General features: G+C 38.4%; 1 protein-coding gene across 1 annotated transcript in view; it reads right to left on the minus strand.

Annotated features, from left to right (window-relative positions):
• The window catches only part of LOC150078599 (uncharacterized), a 452,040-nt gene that overhangs the window by 402,333 nt on the left and 23,251 nt on the right, over positions 1-26,456 (minus strand). Inside the window, exons 3-4 of the mRNA XM_090384628.1 lie at positions 17,919-18,043; positions 2,647-2,912 (exon numbers count right to left, since the gene is read on the minus strand). Coding sequence (XP_090240754.1) covers positions 2,647-2,912; positions 17,919-18,043 — 391 coding nt within the window. The remainder of the gene's footprint in view (positions 1-2,646; positions 2,913-17,918; positions 18,044-26,456) is intronic.

Genomic DNA, 26,456 nt, shown 5'->3' on the forward strand with positions numbered 1-26,456 from the left:
TTTTTGGCAAGAAAAGAAGCAACCGCACCAGGTCATAAAGCATCCAAAGATAGATTAACACTTCTACTTGGAGGTAACGCTGAAGGAGATTGCAAACTGAAACGGATGCTAATTTATCGTACAATGAATGAACCCAAGAGCGTTAAAAGGCTGTAACAAGCAATCCCTTCCAGTAATTTGGAAATCACATAAAATGGCTTGAGTGACAAAACAGTTGTTTGAAAAATGGTTCACTATGCATTTTTGTCCCGCAGTCGAAAAATACTGCAAGGCAAATAATTTAGATTTCAAAGTTCTTTTAATTTTAAATAATGCCCCTGGGCATCCTACCTTACTCACTGATTTAAATAACAATGTGAAGGTTATATTTCTACCACCAAATACGAGTTCTTTACTCCAGCCAATGGACCAAGGAGTTATTTCTACATTCAAAGCATATTATTTGAGACGAACTTTTGCTCAGGCAATTCAAGCTACAACTGGAGATGACGCAATCACTCTTGATGAATTTTGAAAAAAAAAACACGATATTAAAGAAGCAGTTGAGAACATACACAAATCGTGGGAAGAAATGACGAACAGCTGCATGAGAGCAGTCTGGCAGAATCTTTTGCCTGAATGCACAAATTATTTTTGCGGTTTCATTAATCCTGTCAACAAAGTTATTGATGAAATTACTACAATTGGAAAAGATCTTAGCTTTGAAGAAGTAGATTCAGAAAACATTAGAGAATTATTGGAATCCCATTCAAAAGACTTAAGTAATGACGATCTTCTTGAAATTGAGCATCAACATGCATATGAGGAAAAAGACGAAAATGAAGCAGAAGAAAAGCAAATTGCTCCCAAAGAAATTTCATTCAAAAAACTTGAACTACTATTTAATACACTTGAAAAAGCAAAAGAACTCGTACTAGATATTGATCCAGATGCAGAGAGAAGCATGAACGTTCATCGAGGGTTAGATAAGCAAATTGATTGTTATCGCAAAATCATGGAGGAAAGGAAGAAAGCTACCACTGTTCAATTGAAGTTAGATAAGTTTTTTTTGCAAAAAATAAAATTTAAATCATACTATCTTTTTTAAAATTTATTCCTTAATAATTTAAAAACTATGCAGTGCATTATAGGTACGTATTGAGTAAGAAAAAATGTTTTTACAATTTTAAAGGATTGATTATAATTATTCCCATTGTTTCTTAAGTTTGATTAGTGTGGTTTTAATATGTGCGGTATATTTCAAGGATTCATTAACCGCACTAACCAAGGGTTTCCTGTATATGATTTCAAAAATAGTCAAATTCCAGAATCCAACTAGGATCAGATCCCAAAGTTGCCAGATTTTAGAAGTTCAGTTGAAATAATAAAATGAAATAACATGTAGGTTAGTGCAAAAGCATCATTTTAACGTAGCCATCGTTTTGGTTATATCTCATATTGTGAATGCCTTCACAACGAGTTGCCATGGTATTGTACTACCTTGTATAAATAACACTTCACCAGTGGAGAAGACTACTGCTATTTATTCTCAGCAGATACAACCACCCAGACGGCAACGTTTCAAATCTTGCTGGCTTCTCTTCGGTGGGTGGGCACATACCCTGGTGTTGCAATAGTGACAACCCAATTATGAATTATAACTTCACAATATGAGAGATGCCTGATGGTGTGCAGTTATATAGACTAAAATATTTAAGGGCAAGACCTCAAAAATGCTCCGAGATAGAATGACTAACATGTAAGTTAGTCATTCTACCTCGGAGCATGAGGCATTTGCCCTTAAATATTTTATAGTCTAAAATGGGCGAAGGTAAAGAAAGCCTGCACGAGAACGACGAGAAACGTCGGATAACTTACGCGGAAAATTAGTTTGCCGATACGGCACTCTAGCGCTGCTCACTCGGTAAACAGACGGTAGGTGTTAACGGTCTGGAGCAAAGTCGAGAACGATATACTGATTGACAGGTAGGCGTGGCAAACGACGTGCTGATTGGTGCGCGAACACAACACACGATAACATCGGTTTAGTATCACTGTAGCAGCACTAATGGTAACTTGTCCTAATCGTACATGCCCTAACATTTACTGTAACGGTGAAAAAAGATCAGGTTACCTCGACTTGAATCCCATGGGAGCTTGAACCCCTCCCGAAGTGGAGGGGTTAACCTGACCTTTTTTCTTTAGAATCAGTCATATTTAGAAATATATTCATAAAAAAATAAATTTTTTTATGACCGTATTTTTATTTTCTTGTTCATTTTATTTTTAAAGACACTCATGCGGATACACACGTATCATAACGTCAATCAGCACCTTAATAGCTTGTCGTCTGTCGCGCCCACCACCAATCATTTCATTGTTTGCCACGCCTACCTGTCAATCAGTATATCGTTCTCGACTTTGCTCCAGTCCGATAACACCTACCGTCTGTTTACCGAGTGAGCAGCGCTAGAGTGCCGTATCGGCAAACTAATTTACCGCGTAAGTTATCCGACGTTTGTCGTCGTTCTCGTGCAGGCTTTCTTTACCCAAGCCCTAAAATGAAATAAACATATTTTGCAGTATTAGGAAATGATTACTGTTCAACAGACAGCTAAATAAAACTCTAAATGGGATATGTTCATAAATAATTTATATCATACAAACCCTCTATTTCAATGAGTGTTTCTTTTCTTCTCTCTTCATTCACTCCTTTAAAACTTTGCTCATGATGTTGAACCAAAGTTGTGCCTGGATTAGAAATCAAATTCTCAAGGTGTCGCTGATCTTGGCTCTGCTGTAGATGTTTTGGTTTTTCTAACCCCAAATACTGTTTGACTGCATTTTCAATTTTTGGCAAAATCACGTGATATATCTTGGAATTAACCACCTGTTCCACAACATGTTCTACTCCTGATGCTAACAGTCCCGATCTATGATTGGGGAAGGTACAAAAAAGAGAGTGAACCTAATATACTAACATTTAAAAGATAAGAAAACAAATGCAAAACAAAATAATAATAAATAATAAAATAATTAATTTTTAAATACAAATAAATATAGAATAAAATATTCTTCATTTATGAACCAATCATTCTCTCACCTCAAAAAACATGCAAAAATCTGCTGCAACATGAAAATGGAGTAATCAGTTAAAACAACTTGTTTTCAGAATATTTTCTTTTCACGTGTATTGATTACACTATCAAATTTCATGACAGCTTTCATTGAGAAAATGTCACAAAGAATGTTTGGATGAGCAATAGGGAGAACGGAAATATAATGTCAAACCCAGGTGAATCAGCATGATTCATACACCTATAAGCAGATTATGGAACCAATTTGAAAATAGCAGCTCCCCACCCTCTCTCTCTCTCTCTCTCTCTCTCTCTCTCTCTCTCTCTCTCTCTCTCTCTCTCTCTCTCTCTCTCTCTCTCTCTCCCCTCCCTCCCTCCTCTCCCTCCTCCCTCCCTCTCATTTTGAGGATTCTCAAAATAAGAATGTAGAATATTGCAACTGAGAAATTTCAGCCTACACTAAAGCTTGCAATGCTGCTAAATATACAGACCTATGCAGAGATGTAGAAGACACAGGTAGGCTGTAGGGAGAGAGTGGGGAAACATCTAAACAGAAACTCAAATATAACTTTAAAACAATTATTAATCAATCCAACTCTATTTTGAACATGCTAAGAGTAGAAAACTTGCTTCTTGTCTGAATGACAGTAAAATGTTCTGGTCATGGCCAAAGCTGTTGACTGCAACTTATGTCCATCTATATTTCACACCTCTGTTACAGCCTAATAGGTCTATTGTATACACAGCTAAAGATAAATCTGACTTATTAGCAGGCTATTTTTCCAACTTTTTATTAATGATCATGAAAAATACCCCCTTCACTCAATGTCTTTATGATCTTTCAAGAGAAGTATATTAGAAGAATTCTGAACAATCTTAATGCCAAGAAAGTTTCAAGTCCTGATGGCATTTCTCCACTTATTCTTAAAGTCTGTGCTCCTGAGCTGGCCTCGTCCTTTGTGTTGTCTTTTTGCACTTTATTATTCCACTTTATTATTCCCTTCTTTGTGGAAAATTGCTCATATCCAGTCAGTTCATAAAAAGGGTGACAAATTGCTCCCTTCCAAGTTATCTCTACTGTTCATATTCCCCATTGCACTTATCTCTAACCTTTCCAAAGTAAGGGAAAAATATGATCAACAACTGTCAATATAGATTCTATCAATGTTAATCTACTAGTGATATTGGCTAATGTTACTCATCTTTAAATAAATTTTATTGGAACAGTTGGACATTACTTAAGCATTACTAATGCTAATTATCTCGACATTTCCATGACTTTTGATCATGCTCGGCATTAAAGGATCTCCCATTTTATGGATTGCCATCTGTTTTTTTGTAATTGGGTAGCAAGTTTTCTCTTTGACTGCTTACTGTAGGTGATGTCACATGGAATTCTGTCTTCTAACTGCTCAAGTAATGATGGTACTTCCCACAATTCAGTTCTTTCTTCCACCATTTCATCTCGTATATTAATAACCTTCTTTTACATCTACTTTTCTCCTTGTATATTAATGGAAATCCTATCCAGAGTCTGCTGATGACAGCACACTACATTCCACCTTCCAGTTTCAAAAAAACTTGCCCTGGACAAACAGCTTTGACTTCTTGGATATCTACCTTTAATTTTTTTAAATTTTTTTATTCTGTTGATATTCATTCTCAGGATGGAAAAAGCTACCATTGTTTTAATGCATAAAATGATAATTCTTCATATCATATATATAAATTAAAAGCTTGAAGAATGAAAATAGAGAGCAATTGTTTTTTTTTTAGTAATGTGCTAGTTAAGGAATATCGAATGTAAAATTATTAGTAGTAGTACTGGCAAATTATGCAAACTTATATAGCATCAGAAGAAAAAAAAAACACCACCTGTCCATCCCCCTTCTCATAATATGTCTAATTCTTCTTTAAATTTATTCAAGTTATTCACTTCCTTCCACAATACCAAATAGTTTGTTCCAACAATCAGTTACTTCTGGTTGAAAGAAAAATTTTGTGTATTTACCCTGTAGCTATCCTTTCTAATTTAAGTTTATGTTCCCTTCGGTGCACTGTCTGAGTACGAGTTAGAATACCATCATCATTATTTCAGGTGCCACCACTGCACTCAATGTGGTTTAGGTAATACAGTAAAGGATGTATGAAAAATAAATATTGAGATTTGTGAAATTCTTCCTTTGAAAATACAAAATGCATCCATTAAATGTAGTGCATAGACTTTCAAACAGAAACAATTTCACTAGTGGCAGCTGGTGTGTCCAACGGTGATTCAAGAACACACTTGTGTTCTTGAATCACTGTTGAAGATGCAATGTGTGATTGCATCTTCGGACCATTTTTCATGGTTGAAAACACAATCAATGGGCAAGTTTACATGCTAAAATATTTTACTTTATTCAGTTACACGAAAATCACCTTTCAAACTGCCACCTTCTTAATGGGTAGCAGGGCAAAAAAAAAAAAAAAAAAGGCAATTGCTAAAGTATAAGTAGACTAAAGTATCCTTATTGTATAAGGCATTGGTTAGCCTCATCTTGAGTACTACATACAGGCCTGGAAGCTTCATTTTAAGGAAGGAAACAGGTCTGTTGGAGCAGATGCAGAAAAGAGCAAAAGGATGAGCTTACCAGGAAGGGATACAATTTTGCAAACTGCAGCATATCAAGACTAGGCTCCTGCATGCAGATGTGATTGAGGTATTCAGGGCCTTGAATGGATTCTGTAAGCTCACTGCTGATGGAATCCTTCCTCTTTACAAGACCACACACACACACCAGGGATAATTAATCCAAATTAAGAAAGGAATGTTGCAGGACAGATGTGTAAAATGCATTCAGCCAGAGAGTGGTTTACTTTTGGAACAATCAACCACTGGTGTTGTAGAAGTGCTTAAGTTGAATATATTCAAGGAAAAACTAGATAAACTGTCAGATTCAATGGACAGGTGAAATGGGAAGCCAAGTTTTTTTTTTTTTTTTGGTGAGGCTGCATACGTTTGCTTTCTTGAATCATTAACCACTACTAACAATAAGACTACATCCTAGAGGTCTTTTTTTATATATATATATTTTTTTTTATGTAAACCCCAAACATGAGTGGTATTAGAAACTATAGTACTTAGTACCGTGCTTGGGTTGGAGGTTGAGAAGACGAAAGAAGATATTTGTTGACATTGGACTTGAACTTCTGTAGACTGTAATATTCAAGAAATACATATGAAGGAAGGTTGTTCCAGAAAACGGCAGTTGAATGAATAAACAAGGAAGATGAAAAGTTGGTTCTGTCAGTTTGAAGTTGGACAGTAAATGGATGTTGGCTGGTGGCTGCACGTGTTCAGACTGTTTTGAAAGAGAGAGTGGAATTATAGAAGCCAATTCAGAAGAACAGTGCACATGGAAGATCTGTAGAAGAGGCATGCAGCAGAAACAGTACGTCTATGAGACAGTGAGTGGAGAGACTCTGTTAGAGATGAATCATTAATTAACCTAACTGCCCTCTTCTGAATGGAATCAAGAAGCCAGAGAGGTTTTGGGGGCACCACCCCAGATGTGGGAACAATATTCCATGGCAGGATGAATTTGCAATTTACAGAGTGAGCAGCTGTTTGGAAGAAAAGTAACGCCGACAGCGAAAGAGAAAACCAAGTTTTTTAGATGCAGAGAAAGCAATATTTGTAATGTGCTTGTGCAAAGAGAGATTAGAAGTCAGGATAATCCTCAAAAGAGATATATCATTTTAACTAGAAATCGGACTGTCACTAAAGATATGCATAGGAGCAGAAGAATCCTTTTTGTGAGATATAAGACAAGACTGAGTTTAAGAAGAGTTGAAATCAACTAAGTTGTCTTTGCCCCAGTGGAGAATTATCCGAAGATCGGCATTTAAGGAATTGGTAGCAGATTTTCGAGAAGTTGAGGCTGATTGAGCAGGGCAAGGTTTCTCAAAATGGAAAGTGGAATGCAATGTGCTATCATCGGCAAAACTATGGATAGGATTTCCAGTCAATGGAAGAAGGTCATTAATATATAAGAGGAAAACAGTGGGGGAAAGAACTCAACCTTGGGTGACACCGGCATTAGTGGCGAAGTTAGAAGACAGAGAGCCATCGACCATCACCCTCAGTGAGCGATCAGAGAGAAAACTGGATAACCAATTACTAAAAACAGTTGTCAAACCATAAGATGGAAGCTTGTTTAGAAGACCTTTATTAGCATTAACATTAGTAGAGGCATCTGATGCAAGAAAGCAAGCTTATGCAGTATCAGCCAAAAGAAAAAAAAATAATAAAATAAAAAATAATAATAATAAATATATAAAAAAAAATAACCACTTCCACTTCACCCCTCTTTTTGTTCGAAATACCTGTCCAGCTGAACCTTAAACTTATTTAGGCTATCAACTTCCACGACAAGGGTTGGAATTCTATTCCACCAACCAACCACCCACTGGCTAAAGGCAAATCTTTTCCATCAAAACTACCTCTTTTCTCAATTTGAATTTATGCCCTCTCAGGTGATTATTCTGAGCAAGAGGAAGAATCCCATCATCATTGAGCATGCGCAAACCATTCAAGGCTTTATACACCTCTATCAGATCACCTCGCTGGTGCCTAGTCCCCAGACACTGTAATTTGCAAAACTTAAGCCTTTCTTCGTAAGAGCACCCCTTTGTTCCATTCACTAATCTTGTTGCCCTTCTCTGTACTCGTTCCAGCATCTCTACATCCTTCTTGAAATGAGGCCTCCAGACCTGTATACAGTATTCCAGGTGTGGCCTGACCATTGCCTTAAAGAAGGGAATAATCACCTCCTTATCCCTGCTAGAAAAATTCCTATATATCATCGACAATACACCATGAGCTACTCTTGCAGCCCATCTACACTGCTCAGAAAACTTTATATCTGCCTGCACAACCACTCCCAGGTCCCTTTCATTCTCTACCACTGTCAGTGTAGTACCACAGAGTTGATACGTTGCTCTAGGGTTGCTGTTTCCCATATATAGTACTTTACATTTGTCAATGTTAAACTTCATTTGCCACCTCTCACCCCATCTGCTCAACCTTTCCAGATCCTGTTGCAGTAGCATAGTGTCAGTAGTGTCCTTGACAACCCTGCCAACCTTCGTATGGTCTGCAAAGTTGGGCATTAAGCTTGATATACCATCTTCAATATCATTTATAAATACAGAAAACAATAATGGACCCAATACTGAACCCTGAGGGACTCCACTAATAACATTAGTCCACGACGAGCAGTGTCCATTGATTACCAACTCTCTGCCTTCTCCCCCTCAACCACCTCTTTATCCATAGCAGCAATTTGCCTCCAATGCCACACTGCTCCAATTTGTGCAGCAGTCTCCTATGTGCAACAGTATCAAAAGCCTTTCTAAGATCCAAGTATATAATATCAAAGTTATTCCCTGCATCCAGTTCTTTTGTGACTGCATCATAGTATCCAATCAAATTGGTCAGTCAAGACTTCCCCTTAACAAAACCATGCTGTGTCTGAGCAATAACTGAAGTCTTGTCTAGATGATCCTGCAGTGCTTCTTTAACCAGTGCCTCCATTAATTTTCCGGGAACAGAAGTTAAACTAACAGGTCTATAATTACTTGTGTCGCCTTTTGATCCTCCTTTGTGAATTGGGGTCACATTTGCACATCTCCAGTCCATGGGTACTTCCCCTGAGTCCAAGGAAGCTCTCATAATTATGGCTAAGGGTTTGTTTACTTCCTTTGCTGCCTCCTTTAATATAACTGGATAGATCCCATCCACCCCAGGTGCCTTTCTTGTGTTTATCTTCAACAATTTCTCCTCCACTTTACTCTCAATTATTACAAGATTCTCTAGCTTACTACCAGAGTTGAATACTCCTCTGGCATTCCCTTCGCTGAATAACTCCTCTTGTGTGAATGTCAATGCAAAATATTCATTTAGTTTGTTAGCTACCTGAGCAGGATCATCAACAGTTGACCCATCGATATCAAGTGGACCAATCTGATTCATCCCCTTCCTTCTAGAGTTTACATAAGTAAAGAACTCTTTGCTGTTTTTCTTTGCATCCCTTGCCAACGATTTCTCGTAATCTGCCTTCGCCTGCCTAACCTCCTTTGTAACTTGGTTACAGATCAACTTGTACCTATCATAGGCTTCTGTGTCACGTGTTAATTTGTATGTATCCCATGCATTTTTCTTCTCTGCCATATGTCTCATTAGTTCATCTGACATCCACTTAGGCCTAAACCTTGGGTAATATTTCTTAGTTGGTATGTAAAGCCTAGTAGCTTCCAATATAAGTTCTTTGAATGCTTCCCATTTTGAATTTGCTGTTGGTAACATCATCAGTTGGTCCCACTGTATAGAATTTAAATATTGTCTCAGTCCATCGTAGTCGCCTTTACGAAAGCAATAACCCTTCCCTTTACCCCTAATGGTAGTTACCTCTTTGAGTAAATCCCACTTCAGCACACTGTGATCACTGCCATCTAGTGGTTCATTTATCTGCAGATTCTTAATGCATGAAGAATCGCTACTGATAATCAAATAAAGAGTATTACACCCTCTAGTTGCCTCCCGAACATGCTGATGTAGAAAACAATCATCCAATAAATCCACAAAAGCCTTGCTAGTGTGTGAGTGACCAGCCCCCAAATTCCAGTCAATATCTGGGAAATTAAAATCCCCCATTATAAGACTCTCTGATTTACTGGCCCACTCTATTTCCCTGTACAATTCCTTATTATACTCATCAGAGTCATTAGGCCTATAGCACACTCCTACTCTCAATTGTGATCTCCCAATGCTCATGTCACACCAAACTGACTCGACACTACACTGTCCAGCAATGTCGACTGGCTTCACTTCCTTGGATTTTATGTATTTCTTAACTAATGTAGCATAACCCCTCCTCCCTTCCTATCCTGTCTATCCCTTCTGTAGACATTGTACTCCCCAAATTCCAGTTCTGCATTCCTTATATCTGTGTGACACCACATCTCTGAAATCCCCACAATATCTGCCTTTGATGTTTTGAGCAATACCTCAAATTCATTTACTAAACTCCTAGCATTGGTGTACACGCAAGTATACATGCACCTGTTCTTTTTCTTAGCTACACTAACACAACTTATGTGTTTACTTGTACTCCAATGATTCCCAGCAGTCTCTGAAATATCCTGCATCTTATTTTCCAGGCTGCAGCTCATTCCAATAGAAGCAGTGCAAGAATCACTTTCACCTCTGCCAGTGGCTACTGTTAATCTATTAGTCCTCGTATCCCCCCAATCTAGCAGTTTTCCGACCCACCTAACATTGCCTAGATAGCATCAGCAAACATTCTTGCACCCTTTCTATTTAAGTGTATCCCATCCCTGTAGAAGCAGTCTCTCCTGTTAACAAGTACAGACCAGGCTGAAAAAAATTCTATCCCTTGAGCCCTGCACAATCTTTCCAGGGCCGAATTGATCGACAGGGCTCTCATCATATACTCCCTCCTATCGTGTCTGGGCAGAATTGCAGACACTTTCAAATTCAACCATAATTCACGGCTTTTTTCAACAGTGACCTGTACTTGTTAAGTAATTCCGCCGGTCTCCTACTCTTAATATCATTAGTGCCAACGTGTACAACTATATCACCTTTTGTGCCCTTAAAAGATGATATCCGCTCTACAACGTCATCAACCTTTGCCCCTGGGAGACATACCCTGGTCCTGTTCCACCTATTCTTTTTTACAAAGCATGTTTCCCGTTTCCCTGACAATAGTCACCAACAACTACCAGTTCCTTTGGGACCAGCGGATTCTGCCTTGGGGCAGAATACTTCATTTACAACACATAAGTGTCTTGCTTTCACAGTGATACTGCTTGTCTCCACCAGAGGCACCTTTCCCTTAACACTATGCTACACAGCATCACATGTTAAAGACATAGCGAAAAATATCATCATACAAAGACTTCATCATGATTTGTCAAAATGATACTTTCCTAGATGGTACTGTCACTGGATATCAGTGTCTGATGCTTTGCCTCTCATCTCCAATGACAGTACTCTCTAAGAAAGATGCTCATCTAGAAGCAACAGAAGTGTAAGAGCATGCAGTGACTTCGAAATCACCATCAGGATCTTTACAATGCTGATCATATTTTACAACAAACAACATACGATTCACAAGGAATTTGTACCTGAAAGGGAGAGAGAGAGTCAATGCTATTCCAAATAAAGGTGCTTTGAAGACTACTGAAGCATATTTCCTAGGGGAGGCCACAGTTCTGAGAGAAAGGCAGCTAGTTCTTACCGCACAACAATGCCCCACCCATTTCCCACTTGTTGTGAAGACATTTCTGACAAAACATGGAAAGGTATAGATCAATCATCCACTTTACTCTCTCAATCTAGCACTAGCAGATTTCTTCCTCTTTCCCATGGTGAAAACTGCCTCAAAGGAAAGAGATCAAGATGTTGAGGACATAAAAAAATTTAACTGACGAACTGAACATCTCTTTGCACGCCTTTGTTAACTCTTTTCAGAAACTTTTAGAATAAGTGCATTCGATCAGGTGTTGATTACTTTCAATAAAAATAAAACCATTCTTGAACTCCTTCACTTTGTGTTATTTTTATTGAACCACTCAGTAAATTTATATGTGCAATTTCACAGATAATTCATGTTGTTTCTTCCAGAATCAATTTTTTTTTTTTTGCTATTTCACTATTAAGAAATATTTCTGAACAACATGCCTACATAAATATCACAACTTAGAGGAAGATTATGTTCTTTTGAAAAAGATGCAAAAACACATTCAGCACGAATAACATTATCATCGTTATTAGCAGTGGCAAATGATGCAAAAAAGCTTATACAACATCAGCCAAAAAAAAATCCCATCTCCCATTTCACAGTTCTTCCTTAAATTTATTTAAGCTATCAACTTCCACGAGACGGAAGTTTGCTCCAGCAACCAACCACCTGCTGACTAAAGGCAAATTTCCTCTCACCTACACTAGTGTTCAAAGAAAGTGCATCACCCCTTAAAAATGGCAATAGTCATTCAAATAAACTAATGAGTATTTAGTTTATTTGAACTAAATAAACTAAATAATAAACTAAAGAGTATGGCAATATTTCTTACAGATTGCATCAGATAGGATTGACATGGGTAGGTTATGATGTAATATTGCATCAGCTGTTACTTTCAGCTATATAAGCACACTCTGCAAGAGTTGCAGTCATTCCTTGCTTGTGTCAGGATGGCAAGTTACGTGCAGTTGACCCCACGAAGAAAGAGTGCTATCGTTGCTTTAAGTGAAGAAGGATGTTCTTCCCTTCATATTGCTTATAAAGTGTCTTGTAATCAGTCGACAGTGAGCCAATTTCTTTCCAAACTCAAGAATACTGATTCTACTGATATAAAAAAAGGAACCGGACACAGTCACCTTACACCAAAACAGGACCGCATTTTGAAGCGCTTATGCCTTAAAAACTGTAAAGCTTCTTCGTCTGAGCTAAAAAGAGAATGGGAAGAACATACAACAGTGGTAGCAAGTGCAGTAACAGTCTGAAGATGCCTCTTCAAAAATGGACTTGTAGCCCGTCGTCCTAAGAAAAAGCCCTTCCTCATACAAAAAATGAAAAAGGCCCATTTAATTTGATGTAAGGAGCATGTGAAATGGACCCACCCCTGAGCAGTGGAAGTCAGTTATTTTCACGGATGATAAGAAATTCAACCTGCATGGCTCCGATGGGAGACAAACGATTCGCCGTAGACGTGGTGAAGAATACCATCCAGACTGTATGGTGTCTACAGTGAAATTCTCTACCAGCCAAATGATATTGGGGTGCATTTTGTATCACCTGCAGTTTATAAAAGGTTCCATAAATGCCAATGGATACCTGGCTATATTGGAAGGCAAATTGCTGCCAACCATTAGAGACCATTTAAACCTGCCAAGTAACTGCAACTTTCAGGGCGACTCTGCTCCTTGTCATCGAGGGGTGAAAGGTTTAAGTAGGCACTTCTGCAGTTACTTTCTGCATTAGAGGTTCGACAGTAATGTGTTTACATTTGTTACAGGTGAAAAAATGGTTGGAAGAACAGGTCCATTACAACTGTTAGCTGGTCAGGAAACAGTCTGGCTGGACCTGAATCGTATAGAGAACTATTGGCGTCAGTGGAATCTGCAGCTGCCAGAAAGAAACCAAAGACCCTTCGTGATCTTCATAATTTGTGTTTGGAACCACAAACTATCAGTTGATTATCTTCAAAAATTGATCTTGTCAATGCTTCAACGGTGTGCTGCTGTCATCAGGGCCAGGCGGTCAACTAAATATTAGTTAGCACCTTTTCATTTTTTCCAATTAAAATGATAAACTGAAGCAAATTCTGATAACATTTCAGCCATAATTGCCCTGTTTACCAAAACTGTTGTATAAAGGTTGCAAATGCTCGCAAATATTTTGAGAGAACCTGTCAAATATTACTTAGTTTTGCCTTAACTATTAATAAATATCTTTTGTTTATGTTTCTATTTGTGATGCTAGTCATTAATGTAACATACCATCGCGAGGGTTAGAAATGTGAAATTCCTAGGTGATGCACTTTCTTTGAACACCAGTGTATTTTGCAGCCATTCATCCTTCCTCAATTTGAATTTGTGTCACCTCATATGTAGTCTGAGCAAGGGAAAGAATCCCATCAGCATCGAAGTTGCTTTGCTGCATTCAAAGACTTAAACACCTCAATCAGATCACCTCACAGGTGCCTAGTCACCAGATGTTGCAATTTGCATAACTGAAGCCTTTCTTGGTAAGAGAAACCTTTGTTCCCCTCACCAAATCTCATTGCCCTTCTCTGCACACTCATTCCAGCAGGTCTGCACCCTTCCTAAAAATGAGGCCTCCACATTTGTATGCAGTACTCAAGATTTGGCCTGATCATTGCCGTATACAATGAAATAATCACCTTTCTATCCCTGCTAGCAAAATTCCCATATATCATTAACAAATCCCCATCAGCTATCCTAACAGCCTGTCATTGCTCAGAGAACTTCATATCTGACTACATAATTACTGCCAGTCTTTTCATTTTCCATTACCCTGAGTATAGTATTACACAGTTGGTATGTTACTCTGGAGTTAGTGCTACCCATATGCAATTCTTTGCATTTATCAATGTTAAACTTCAATTGCCATTTCTCAGCCCATCTGCCTAACTTTTCTAGATCCAATCCCGTTGCAGCAGCATACTGTCATTAACTACCCTGCCAACCTTTGTATCATCTGCAAATTTGGAAGCCTGATATGCCTTCATCGATATTATGAAGGCATATCATCATCATCATCAGCCATTTTCAATCCACTGCAGGATGAAGGCCTCTCCAGCAACTTTCCAGTTCCTTCTGTTTTGAGCACTGGACATCCATTTACTACCCACAAACTCATGAATTTCATCTATCCATCTCCGCCTTTGTCTTCCAGGTTTTCTTCTAGCTCCTCTTGGATACCATTCTGTTATTTTCTTAGTCCATCTGTCATCATGTCTTCGAGCTATGTGTCCTGCCCAAGACCATTTTAGTTCTTTAGTTTTGATAAGAATGTCCTTTACTTGAGTTTGTTGCCTAATCCATGTGTTTCTCTTCTTATTTAACAGTCTTATTCCCAATATGATTCGTTCCATTCTTCGCTGTGTAGTTCTCAGCTTCTCTTCCATTCTTTTGGTGAGTGCCCAAGTTTCACTTCCATAAGTCATGATGGGGAGTATACATTGGTCCATTATTTTACGTTTCAGACAAACTGGGATATTGCTCTTCAATATGTGACTATATTTCCTGAATGCTATCCATCCAAAATTTATTCTTCTCTTGACTTCCAGCCATTTATCATTATTACAGCTAATAACTTGTCCTTTTCAATGACTCCACCTTTTCAATTACTGCTCCTTCAATCATTATTTCCCTTTCTGTGGCATACTTGTTCATCATTACTTTTGTTTTAGCCATATTCATCTTTAGTCCAAAATCCTTACTAGCTGTGCATAACTGATTAAGATTTTCCTCTAATTCTTTGGGATCATGGCTTATGACCACAATGTCATCTGCAAATCATAAATGGTTTAGGTACTCTCCATTCACATTGACTCCTTTCTGCGACCAGTCTAATCTTCTGAAAGCTTCCTCAAGGGCAGCAGTAAACAGCTTCGGAGATATTGTGTCTCCTTGTCGAACTCCTTTCTCAATTTTAAATTTCCTACTGTCTTTGTCTAGTCTAATAAAGGAGGTAGCACTCTCGTATATTTTCTTCAAAATCATAATATATGGGGTATCAATGCCTTGTCTTTCCAGTGCCCGAAACATTGCCTTATGCTGTATGGAGTCAAATGCCTTTTCATAATCCACAAATGCCAGGCATAATGGTGTTTTATATTCATTTGCTTTCTCCATTAGCTGTGATATTATATGAAGGTGATCCATAGTTGAGAATCCTGTCCTAAAGCCAGCTTGCTCTTTCGGTTGATTCTCATCCAGTATTCTTTCTAATCTGTTAGTAATGACCCTTGTGAGCAACTTGTAGATGTGGGATAACAAGCTAATTGGTCTATAATTTCCAATTTCTGATTTATCTTCTTTCTTATGCAGCAAAACTATGATTGCATTATTCCACTGCTTAGGCGTCACACCTTTTCTAATGCACTTTGTGAAGAGCCTTGCCAGTTTTTGTGTTATGTCTCTTCCTCCCAATTTTAACAACTCTACAGTAACTTCATCTTTCCCCGGGGCTTTCCGATTCTTCATTTTCTTCAATGCATGCTCTACCTCATCAGGAAGAATATTGGGTATGTCGTATGTGTTGCTACTTTGCAATCCATCTTCCCCCACTGCTAGCATCATTCCCCTGCTCCTTGTATAATTCTCTATAGTAGTCTTCTGCTATTTGAATTATGCCTTCTCTGCTGTTTATAAGTACACCATCGCTATTCTTCAGTTTCAGTATCATTTGTCTTTCTGTATTACTGCTCATGGCTGCTGATTTAAATCCTTTGTTTTCCCTTAATGCTTGTTCTACTTTTCTTGTGTTAAATCTTCTTATGTCCTCTCTGAGTCTCTTTCTAATGGCTTTGCATAACTCAGTATACTCAATTTTCTCCCTGTCAGTGTTTTTCTTGCTTTTCATTTGTTGTCTTCGGTTCATCATGACAAGTGTTTCTTGACTAATTTTTTCTTCTTTGGATTTCTTTTTCCCTATAGGTTTCTTGGGCTTTATCACTTTCAAAAAGTTGTAATATTCCTCGTCGATATCTTGGTCCTCAGCAGTCTGCAGAAGCTCAAACTTGTTCTTAAGTTCCAGTACATACTGCTTTTTCTCCTCCTCTGTTATTTCAAAGACCTTTGTATTATTTACTCGAGTCAGTTTTTTCCTTTCCTTTCCTACATCTATATCAAGTGTACATCTTACCATTCTGTGATCACTTCCAACATTTACCTTATTCAGGACGGTAACATCATTCACAATATATCTTCTGTTAGTGAGGATGAAGTCTATTTCATTAGTAGTTAATCCATTTGGACTCTTCCATGTCCACTTTCTGTTCATTACTGACAGTCCTTGAGATTCTGCAAATTCCACAAGTCTTTCACCTCTTTCATTTCTTTCACCAATTCCGAAATTTCCTATAGTTCCCCTTTCTGTGCTGTTTTGTGTTTTTCCAACCTTAGCATTGAAGTCTCCCATAATAATAGTGTAGTGGGTTTTCTGCTCATCTAGAAGACTCTCAATTTCAGTGTACATTTCTTCAACCTCTTCATCATCATGGCTCGATGTTGGTGCATAAATCATTATAATCTTTAGCGTATCAGGCTTCATCAATATCCTTCCTATTCTCCCATGTTTCTATTATGTAATGTACTCTAGCACACCTAAGAGCTAATTTGTTAACAAAAATGAACAGAAATTGGCAACTTAAAAAAAAGATTCTCTTAACATAATTTCACTATTTGTTTTTTTTTTTTTTTTTTTTATAGAAAAGAAAATGACTGAGAAAAACTGAGTTTTTGCAAAATGATGAGAAACTGTACGTTACAATGAGATAGAGAAGGGGTCCAATTGATTAAAAAAAACTGATTCTCTGTCGTGAAACAAAAGGAAGCAAACTTGATTTTTTTTTGTCCAAAATTAATTAATAAAAATCAAGCTGTCCTTTATTGCTGATATCAGTAGATCAAAAAAAGATGAAGTTTTCTTCATCTATTAAAAATAATAAACAAATTTTTCCATTAAAAACAAATGTCCAAAACAATAACTGGTCACACCAAATGGATTTGTTGGTATTATTAAGTAAGAAACCCACTGGCCATTACTGACATTCTTTTAGCCCTCTTACTGCAAAAATCCATTCTTTTTCTCCTCCTTAGCAGTCAGTCCCAAAAATACTAGAGATATACAGCAGCCAGTATGAATTACAGTAAGTACTGCTTTGCTCCCTTCTTCTGAGGCTTCACTGTAATTACAGTAATTATAGTGAAGCCTCAGAAGAAGGGAGCAAAGCAGCTACAAAAACATCAGTTAGTAATAATCCCCCACTCCAAACCGAATCATTTTATATAAAAGCCATGTTCCTAATAAAAATTCTCCCATGATTCTCTATGCAACTTGTGTTTTCTTTTATCTTTCATTTCTTTTGTGAATTGCAGATGCTCAAGATAGTTAATAATGGTGCAAACGCTCTCTCTTTCTCTGTATAGAGAGAGAGAGAATTTATTATATACATATGCAGAAAGATATACAATCTTTATAACTTCCAAATATACGATTCTTTATTTAAAATTAACTGTAAGTTATATTTATAAAACTAACTTACTCATTTATGTGCCTTCGAAGATTGTCTCTCAGTTGATTTTTATTCTGATCTGGGTGCCATTTTTCTGTGGACAGAAACTTTGAAACATAGCCTTCTATTCTTTGACGTAGATTCTGATATGATGGCTGAAGGGAAGAAAATTATTTCCTTAAACAACTCAGCCGTGCGCAGAATATGATAGTAAAACAATACATGAATGCAGAAAATAACACAGAAAATTATAGCTGAAACAAGTACATATGAATTCAAAAATTTATGTTCCAAAGAAATATAAATACATGTATTTACAATTGTTGTGTGTGTGTTGGAAACAATGTTCACTGAAGCTTATTATTTTGTAGCTTTTGAATCAATCGTCTGCCTTAGTTGACTTTACTCAAAGTCAAAATCTTTTAAGAATGCTACAGTGTTAACATTAACAGAGCCATATGATGCAAGAAAGCAAGCTTATACAGCTTCAGCCAAAAAAAAAAAAAAAAATTCCATTTCACACATCCATTTGCTCTTGCTCTGAGAGTTTGTCCAGTTTTTCCTTGAATTTATTTAAGCTATCAACTTCCACAACCACAGATGGAAGTTTGTTCCAGCAAACAACTACCTGCTGGCTAAAAGCAAATTTCCACGCATCTATTCAACAACTATCTTTCCTCAATTTGAATTTATGTCCCATCAGCATTGAGCCTGCTCAAACCATTCAAGGCCTTATACACCTCAATCAGATCATCTTGCAGGCACCTAGTCTCCTTTCGTGGTAGGAGGATCCCTTTGTTCCCCTCACCAATCTTGTTGTCCTTCCATGTACTCATTCTAGCAACTCCACATCCTTCCTAAAATGAGGCCTCCAGAAACCATGAAAACCAGCCTCAAACCACCACACTTCCTCAGCCAAGCATCACTGTCAGGATGATACAGTCCAACAGGCAGCTTTCTATGGGCATTGACCACACCCAGACATGACTGTAAGGCAGGTAAGGCATGTAAAGTAACCCATCACTCCAAAGCAGAGCTTTCCATTGGGCTATGGTCCAAGAATGGTAGGCCTTACACCAAGCCTGACAGTGTCTGGCATTAGTCAGGGTGATTAGTGACATGGATGGATATACAACCATGGTAACCCATAACAGGAAATGTCCTGTGCACTGTACTGGTACTGACTTTTGTTTCATCATCTCACTGAGGGCCTGCATGCTGCAACAATGGTGACTTGCATTCTGAACAGACAATTCTTAGCAGTACTCTTCTATCATGTTCCATCAATTTAAGAGGTTTTCCATTTCCACGATGGTTACAGCACTAGTCCACTTCCATTTGCAGATCACATCACCAATCATCAAGCTAAGGATCTTCAGTATACTGCTGAAATGTCATGTATGGACCTATTGCTTATATGGCACCTTATTATGATTTCATGCTGGAAGTCTGTTAAATCCATCAATTGCAGCATCTTGCATTCTTAGTCATATACTACTGTCTCCTTTAGTTATGTATGATAAATGGTACTTAGGGAGGAAGTGACCAACTATCAACAGAGAGAGAGGTGTGTGTGTGTCTGGATATGAATGGTAAGGCAGTATATTTTGCATCTATATTAACATATAATTTTTTATAGATGGAATACAAGAAATGTAATATATGACCAAACCTTTCGCTTCAAAAGTAGTCCTTGCGCATATTTCCACTCCAATGCTCCTGATTTGGAATCTCCTCTGCTTAACATCACTCCGTCCCATTCTGCCAAATTCATGGCCATCGTTCACTGTGCAATTTCTGTTCATTTCGTTGATTGCATTACAGTTTCAAATCTTCAGATGCCAATGTTTTCTCAGAACATGAAATGCTTTATTACCATTTGGACAAGTAGCAAGTCACTGAATTATTCTGGGGAATAAAATCTTTTATTCTCCATTCCACCCTAAAATATTGTGCTTTTCCAATAAATATGTGAAGGCTGTTCAAGATAAGAATATGACATATTGCAACTGGCTTATATCCAAATCTTCAGCTTCGTATTATGCCTACATTAAAGCTAGCAACAATAGTAAAACCGTTATTAATCAGTCTAAATTTTGAACAGGGTAAGGGTGTAGATAACTTGCTACTTGCCTAAATGGTAGTCGAGCATTTTGGATTCCTGTCAAAGTTCTTATCAATATACCCACCTGTACTGCAACCTGATGGTTCTATTGCATCAACTCAACTATTCTTCTAGCTCTTGTATTGATAATTTGGTAAACCTCCCACCCTACCATACCAAATACACTCCACTCAATACCCCTCTTGTGGTCTTCCAACAGAAGGTTTATAGAATTCTGAAACAATCTTGATGCAACAATTCTTCAGTTCATAATGACATTTCTCCATTTGTTCTCAAAACTAGCACTTCCTAGCTTGCTTCGGTTATGTCATTTTTTTTTCATTTTCTTATTACACTAAGGTTTTCCTTCTGAAAATTATCTTGACCTTCCATCTGATCAATGATTGCCAATACAGATTCTGTCAGCTTTCACTAAAGATGTTACCCATCTTTGAAGAAATTTGACTGAAAAATTTCGTGAAACTCAAGCAGTTGCCCTTGACATTTCAAGGCTTTGGATCATGTTGCCATAAAATTCTTCTAAACAACTTGTCATGGCAACCGATTTTTGCAACTGGATATCCAGGTTTCTTTCTGTATGCTCACGGGAGGGGGGGGTTAATGGTAGACAGCACTCTTGTCTTCTCCATCAATGCTGAATTCCCAAATGTTCAGTCCTTCTGCCACTCTTTTCCTCTTAGATTAATAACCTCCTCCCACTTAGTGCAAATCCTATCCACACCTTTGCTGATAATAGCACACTACATTTCACTTTCCAGTTTTTTTCCCATAACACAACCAGTCTGAACTTCTAGAATATGAAATATCAACACCTTAAACACCCATCTCCAGATAATTCTCCAATGGCAAAATTTCAAAGAAAACTTAGTTAACTTCAATCCTTATTACTTGCAAAAAAAAAGTCTGCTACTCATTCTCGGCAAACTGATAATCTGATTTCCAAAAAGATCCCGTTATCTATATTTGGGATTACTCTGACTTAATCTCTCTTGGCACATCAAAAATATGCTTCCACAGAATCACAAAACTGGGTTTTCTTTTTTTTTTTTGCTCTCAGCACTATTTTTCTTCTAAACAAGAACTCACAATATACAAATTTAAAATCAGCAATTTGCATCAGATCATTTTCATGGGGTTGCTAAGTGGAATTTTTTTCACTGCTTAAAAAAAAATTTTTTTTTTTTCTTGTTAACTTTTGTTTACAATGAGTAGCATGGTTATTATTTGTGATAGGTTGATGAACTTCATTTTAGCATTAGCATTAGTAGAGGCATTTGATGCAAGAAAGCAAGCTTATGCAGCATCAGCCAAAAAAAAAAAAAAAAAAAAACCCACTTCCACTTCCCCCCTCTGTTCGTTCAAAATACCTGTCCAGCTGAGCCTTAAACTTATTTAGGCTATCAACCTCCACCACAAGGGATGGAAGTCTGTTCCACCAACCCACCACCCGCTGGCTAAAGGCAAATTTCCGCACGTCTATCCTACATCTGTCTTTCCTCAATTTGAATTTATGCCCTCTCAGGTGATTTTTCTGAGCTAGAGGAAGAATGCCATCAGCATTGAGCATGCTTAAACCATTCAAGGCTTTATACACCTCTATCAGATCACCTCGCTGGTGCCTAGTCTCCAGACACTGTAATTTGCAAAACTTAAGCCTTTCTTCGTAAGAGCACCCCTTTGTTCCATTCACTAATCTTGTTGCCCTTCTCTGTACTCGTTCCAGCAGCTCTACATCCTTCTTGAAATGAGGCCTCCAGACCTGTATACAGTACTCTAGGTGTGGCCTGACCATTGCCTTATACAATGGAATAATCACCTCCTTATCCCTGCTGGAAAAATTCCTGTATATCATTGACAATACTCCATGAGCTACTCTTGCAGCCCGTCTGCACTGCTCAGAGAACTTCATATCTGCCTGCACCACCCCCAAGTCCCTTTCATTCTCTACCACTGTCAGTGTAGTACCAGAGTTGATATGTTGCTCTGGGGTTGCTGTTTCCAGTGTGTAGTACTTTACATTTAGTAGTAGTAGTAGTAGTGGCACTTGATGCAAGAAAGCAGTGTAGGAGCTTATGCAGCATCAGCCAAAAAAAAAAAAAAAAAAAAAAATCACACCATACCCTCCAATTGCCTGTCCAGTTCCTCCTTAAATTTATTTAACCTATCAACTTCCACAACGACAGATGGAAGTTTGTTCCAGCAATTAACAACCCGCTGGCTAAAGGCAAATTTCCGCACATCTATTCTACATCTATCCTTTCTTAATTTGAACTTATGTCCCCGTAGGTTCGTATTCTGAACAAGTGGGAGGATCCCATCAGAATTCAGCGTGCTCAACCCATTCAAGGCCTTATAGACCTCAATCAGATCACCGCGCAGGTGCCTAGTCTCCAGCCACTGCAATTTGCAGAACTTAAGCCTCTCTTGGTAAGAGGATCCCTTCATTCCCCTCACCAATCGTGTTGCTCTTCTCTGTACACGCTCAAGCAAATCTACATCCTTCCTAAAATGAGGCCTCCAGACCTGTACGCAGTACTCAAGACGTGGCCTGACCATTGCCTTATACAGAGGGACAATCACCTCCTTTTCCCTGCTAGCAAAATTCCTATATATCATTGACAAAACCCCATGACCTGCCCTAGCAGCCTGTCTACATTGCTCAGAAAACTTCATATCTGACTGCACAATTACTCCCAGGTCTTTTTCATTTTCTACCACCTTAAGTGTAGTACCACACAGTTGGTACGTTTCTCTGGGGTTACTTCTACCCATATGCAGTACTTTGCATTTGTCAAGGTTAAACTTCAGTTGCCACTTCTTAGCCCATCTGCCCAAATTATCTAGATCCTGTTGCAGTAGCACACTGCCATTACTGTCATTAACAACCCTGCCAACCTTCGTGTCATCTGCAAACTTCGACATTAAGCCTGATATACCTTCATCAATATCATTGATAAATATACAAAACAACAGTGGCCCCAACACCGAAACCTGTGGGACTCCACTAATAACATTAGTCCACGAAGAGCAGCACCCATTGATTACCACCCTCTGTCTTCTCCCACTTAACCATCCTTTTATCCATTGCAGCAACTTACCCTTAATACCATTCTGCTCCAATTTGTACAGTAGTCTTCCATGCGCAACAGTGTCAAAAGCTTTCCTGAAATCCAAGTATATGATATCAAAATTATTTTTTGCATCCAGTTCCTTTGTGACCACATCATAATAACCAATCAAATTTGTCAGACAAGACTTTCCCTTAACAAACCCATGCTGTGTCTGAATTATTGCTGCAGTCTTGTCTAGATGATCCTGCAATGCATCTTTAACCAGTGACTCCATTATTTTACCCGGAACAGAAGTTAAACTAACTGGTCTGTAATTATTCGTGTCACCCTTCGAACCTCCTTTGTGAATTGGGGATACATTTGCACATCTCCAGTCCGTGGGAACCTCTCCTGAGTCCAAGGATGCTCTCATAATTAGGGCTAAGGGTTTGCTTAGTTGCTTTGCCGCCTCCTTTAATATAACTGGATAGATCCCATCCGCCCCAGGTGCCTTTCTTATGTTTAACTTCAACAATTTCTCCTCCACTTTGCTCTCAGTTATTACAAAATCATTAAGCACACTGCTACAATTTGATAACCTTCTTCCATTTTCAAACTGTAATGATTCCTCACGTGTGAATGTAGATGCAAAATACTCATTCAGTTTGTTTGCTATCTGAGCAGGATCATCAACAGTCGAACCATCGATGTCAAGTGGACCAATCATATTCAGCCCCTTCCTTTTAGAGTTTATATAAGTAAAGAAATCCTTGCTGTTTTTCTTAGCATCTTTTGCCAAAGATTTCTCGTAATCCGCCTTTGCCTGCCGAACCTCCTTTGTGACCTGATTACAGACTAGCTTATATCTGCTACAGGCTTCTGCGTCGCCTGATAATTTATATGCATCCCATGCATTTTTCTTCTCTGTCACGAGTCTCATTAGTTCATTTGATAACCATTTAGGCCTAAACCTTGAACAATATTTCTTCATCGGTATGAAAAGTCTAGTAGCTTCCACGATTAATTCCTTGAATGCTTCCCACTTAGAATTTACTGTTTGGAACATCGTCAGTCGATCCCACTGTACAGAATTTAAAAACTGTCTGAGACCACTGTACTCCCCTTTACGGAAGCAAAAACCCCTTCCTTTACCCCTGACCGTAGTTACCTCTTTGAGTAAATCCCACTTCAGCACACTGTGATCACTGCCACCTAGTGGTTCCTTTATCTGCAAATTCTTAATACACGAATGATCACTGCTGATAACCAGATCAAGAGTATTACTTTCTCTGGTTGCCTCTCGAACATGCTGCTGCAGAAAACAATCATCCAATAAATCCACAAAAGTCTGACTAGTGTGTGAGTGACCAACCCACAAGTTCCAGTCAATATCTGGGAAGTTAAAATCCCCCATTATAAGACATTCTGATTTACTGGCCCACTCTATTTCTCTGTACAATTGTTCATTGTACTCATTCGAGTCATTAGGCCTATAACACACTCCTACTCTTATTTTTGCTTTTGCAGTGCTTATGTCACACCAAACTGACTCAACAGTGCACTGTCCATCTATATCAACTGGATGCACTTCTCTTGATTTTATGTTTTTCTTAATTAACAGCATAACACCTCCTCCCTTTCTGTCCTGTCTATCCTTTCTGTACACATTGTACTCCCCAAATTCCAGTTCTGCATTCCTTATATCTTTGTGACACCACGTCTCTGCTATCCCAACAATATCCGCCTTTGATGTCTTGACCAACACTTCAAATTCATCAAATTTATTTACTATACTTCTAGCATTGGTATACATGCAAGCATACATGCTCCTATGCCTATTCCTCGTTACCCTAACACATCCCATATACCCAACTATTCCAGGATGACTGCCATCCGTCCCTGAAACCCCCAACACCCCTCGCTCCAGGTCGCTTCTTATTCTAATAGAAGTTGTGCAAGAATCACCTTCACCTCTGCCTGCGGTTACTGTTAAACTATTAGTCTTTGTATCCCCCCAAACTAGCAGTTTTCCGACCCACCTAACACTGCCTCGATAGCATCAGCAAATATTCTTGCACCCTTTCTATTTAAGTGTATCCCATCCCTGTAGAAGCAATCTCTCCTGTTAACAAGTACAGTCCAGGCTGAAAAAAATTCTACCCCTTGAGCCTTGCACAATCTTTCCAGGGCCGAATTGATCGACAAGGCTCTCATCATATACTCCCTCCTATCGTGTCTGGGCAGAATTGCAGACACTTTTAAATTCAACCCTAATTCTCGGCTTTTTTTCAACAGTGACCTGTACTTGTTGAGTAATTCTGCCGGTCTCCTACTCTTAATATCATTAGTGCCAACGTGTACAACTATATCACCTTTTGTGCCCTTGAAAGATGATATCCGCTCTACAACGTCATCAACCTTTGCCCCTGGCAGACATACCCTGGTCCTGTTCCACCTATCCATTTTACATAGCATGTTCCCCGTTTCCCTGACAATAGAGTCACCAACAACTAATAGTTCCTGTGGGACCAGCGCATTCTGCCTTGGGGGTTGCCGCTGTGTTGCGTGATGACCAAGTGCACGCTCTGGCGTTGATGTGGGCAGCTGAGAGCTTGATGGGCCCCTCAATTTATTTCCTTCGAGGGCATCCACCCTGTCCTTCAAACTCTCATATAGGCCCATAACAACGCTGAGTTGTCGCCTGATTTCCTTACACTCCTTACATCGCGCACACACAAAGACATCCCCCATGGCAATATCATGTTCCGTTCCAGAGAGTTCGGCAAACATTTCACAAGTTGTACATTTTTTTAGGCTGTGACGCGTTGGAGAATCGCCCCCCTCAGTTCTCCCCCGAGTCACAACACTCCTGCCACTTTGTGCCCGTTGCTTTGCTGCTCTAGTTCGGGGCATGGTAGTTTAAATTAATAAAATCAATAAATTAAATGTCAGTAGTATTTGAATAGAAACTATGAAATAGAAACAGTGAAGCGTATTACTATATAATTATGCGTTAGAGCTACCTAGCTACCTCAATTAAAAACTTTGAATTCCCTACAAAAACTTTGAATTCCCTACAAAAACTTTGAATTCCCTATATACAAAAACAATGGCTACAAAAATCGAACAAAAATAACGGTTTTACCTATCGTAAGTAAAATCCACAAAAACTCTTTATCTAAATTAAAATAAAAAATAACCAGCGTAACTATAACTATATGACTACGTATTAAGTACAATATAAAACAACAATCATGTAAATAAAAGGCAAACACTTATCGTTTTTGCGGAGCCTGTAACTGTCAGCTGTAACTTTTAAATAGAGTCAGCGCCCTCTTATTTGTCAATGTTAAACTTCATTTGCCACCTCTCAGCCCATCTGCTCAACCTTTC

This window comes from Mastigoproctus giganteus, chromosome 11 (genome assembly GCF_048544385.1).
Source record: "Mastigoproctus giganteus isolate SK-2022 chromosome 11, ASM4854438v1, whole genome shotgun sequence".
Classification (NCBI taxonomy): domain Eukaryota; kingdom Metazoa; phylum Arthropoda; class Arachnida; order Uropygi; family Thelyphonidae; genus Mastigoproctus; species Mastigoproctus giganteus.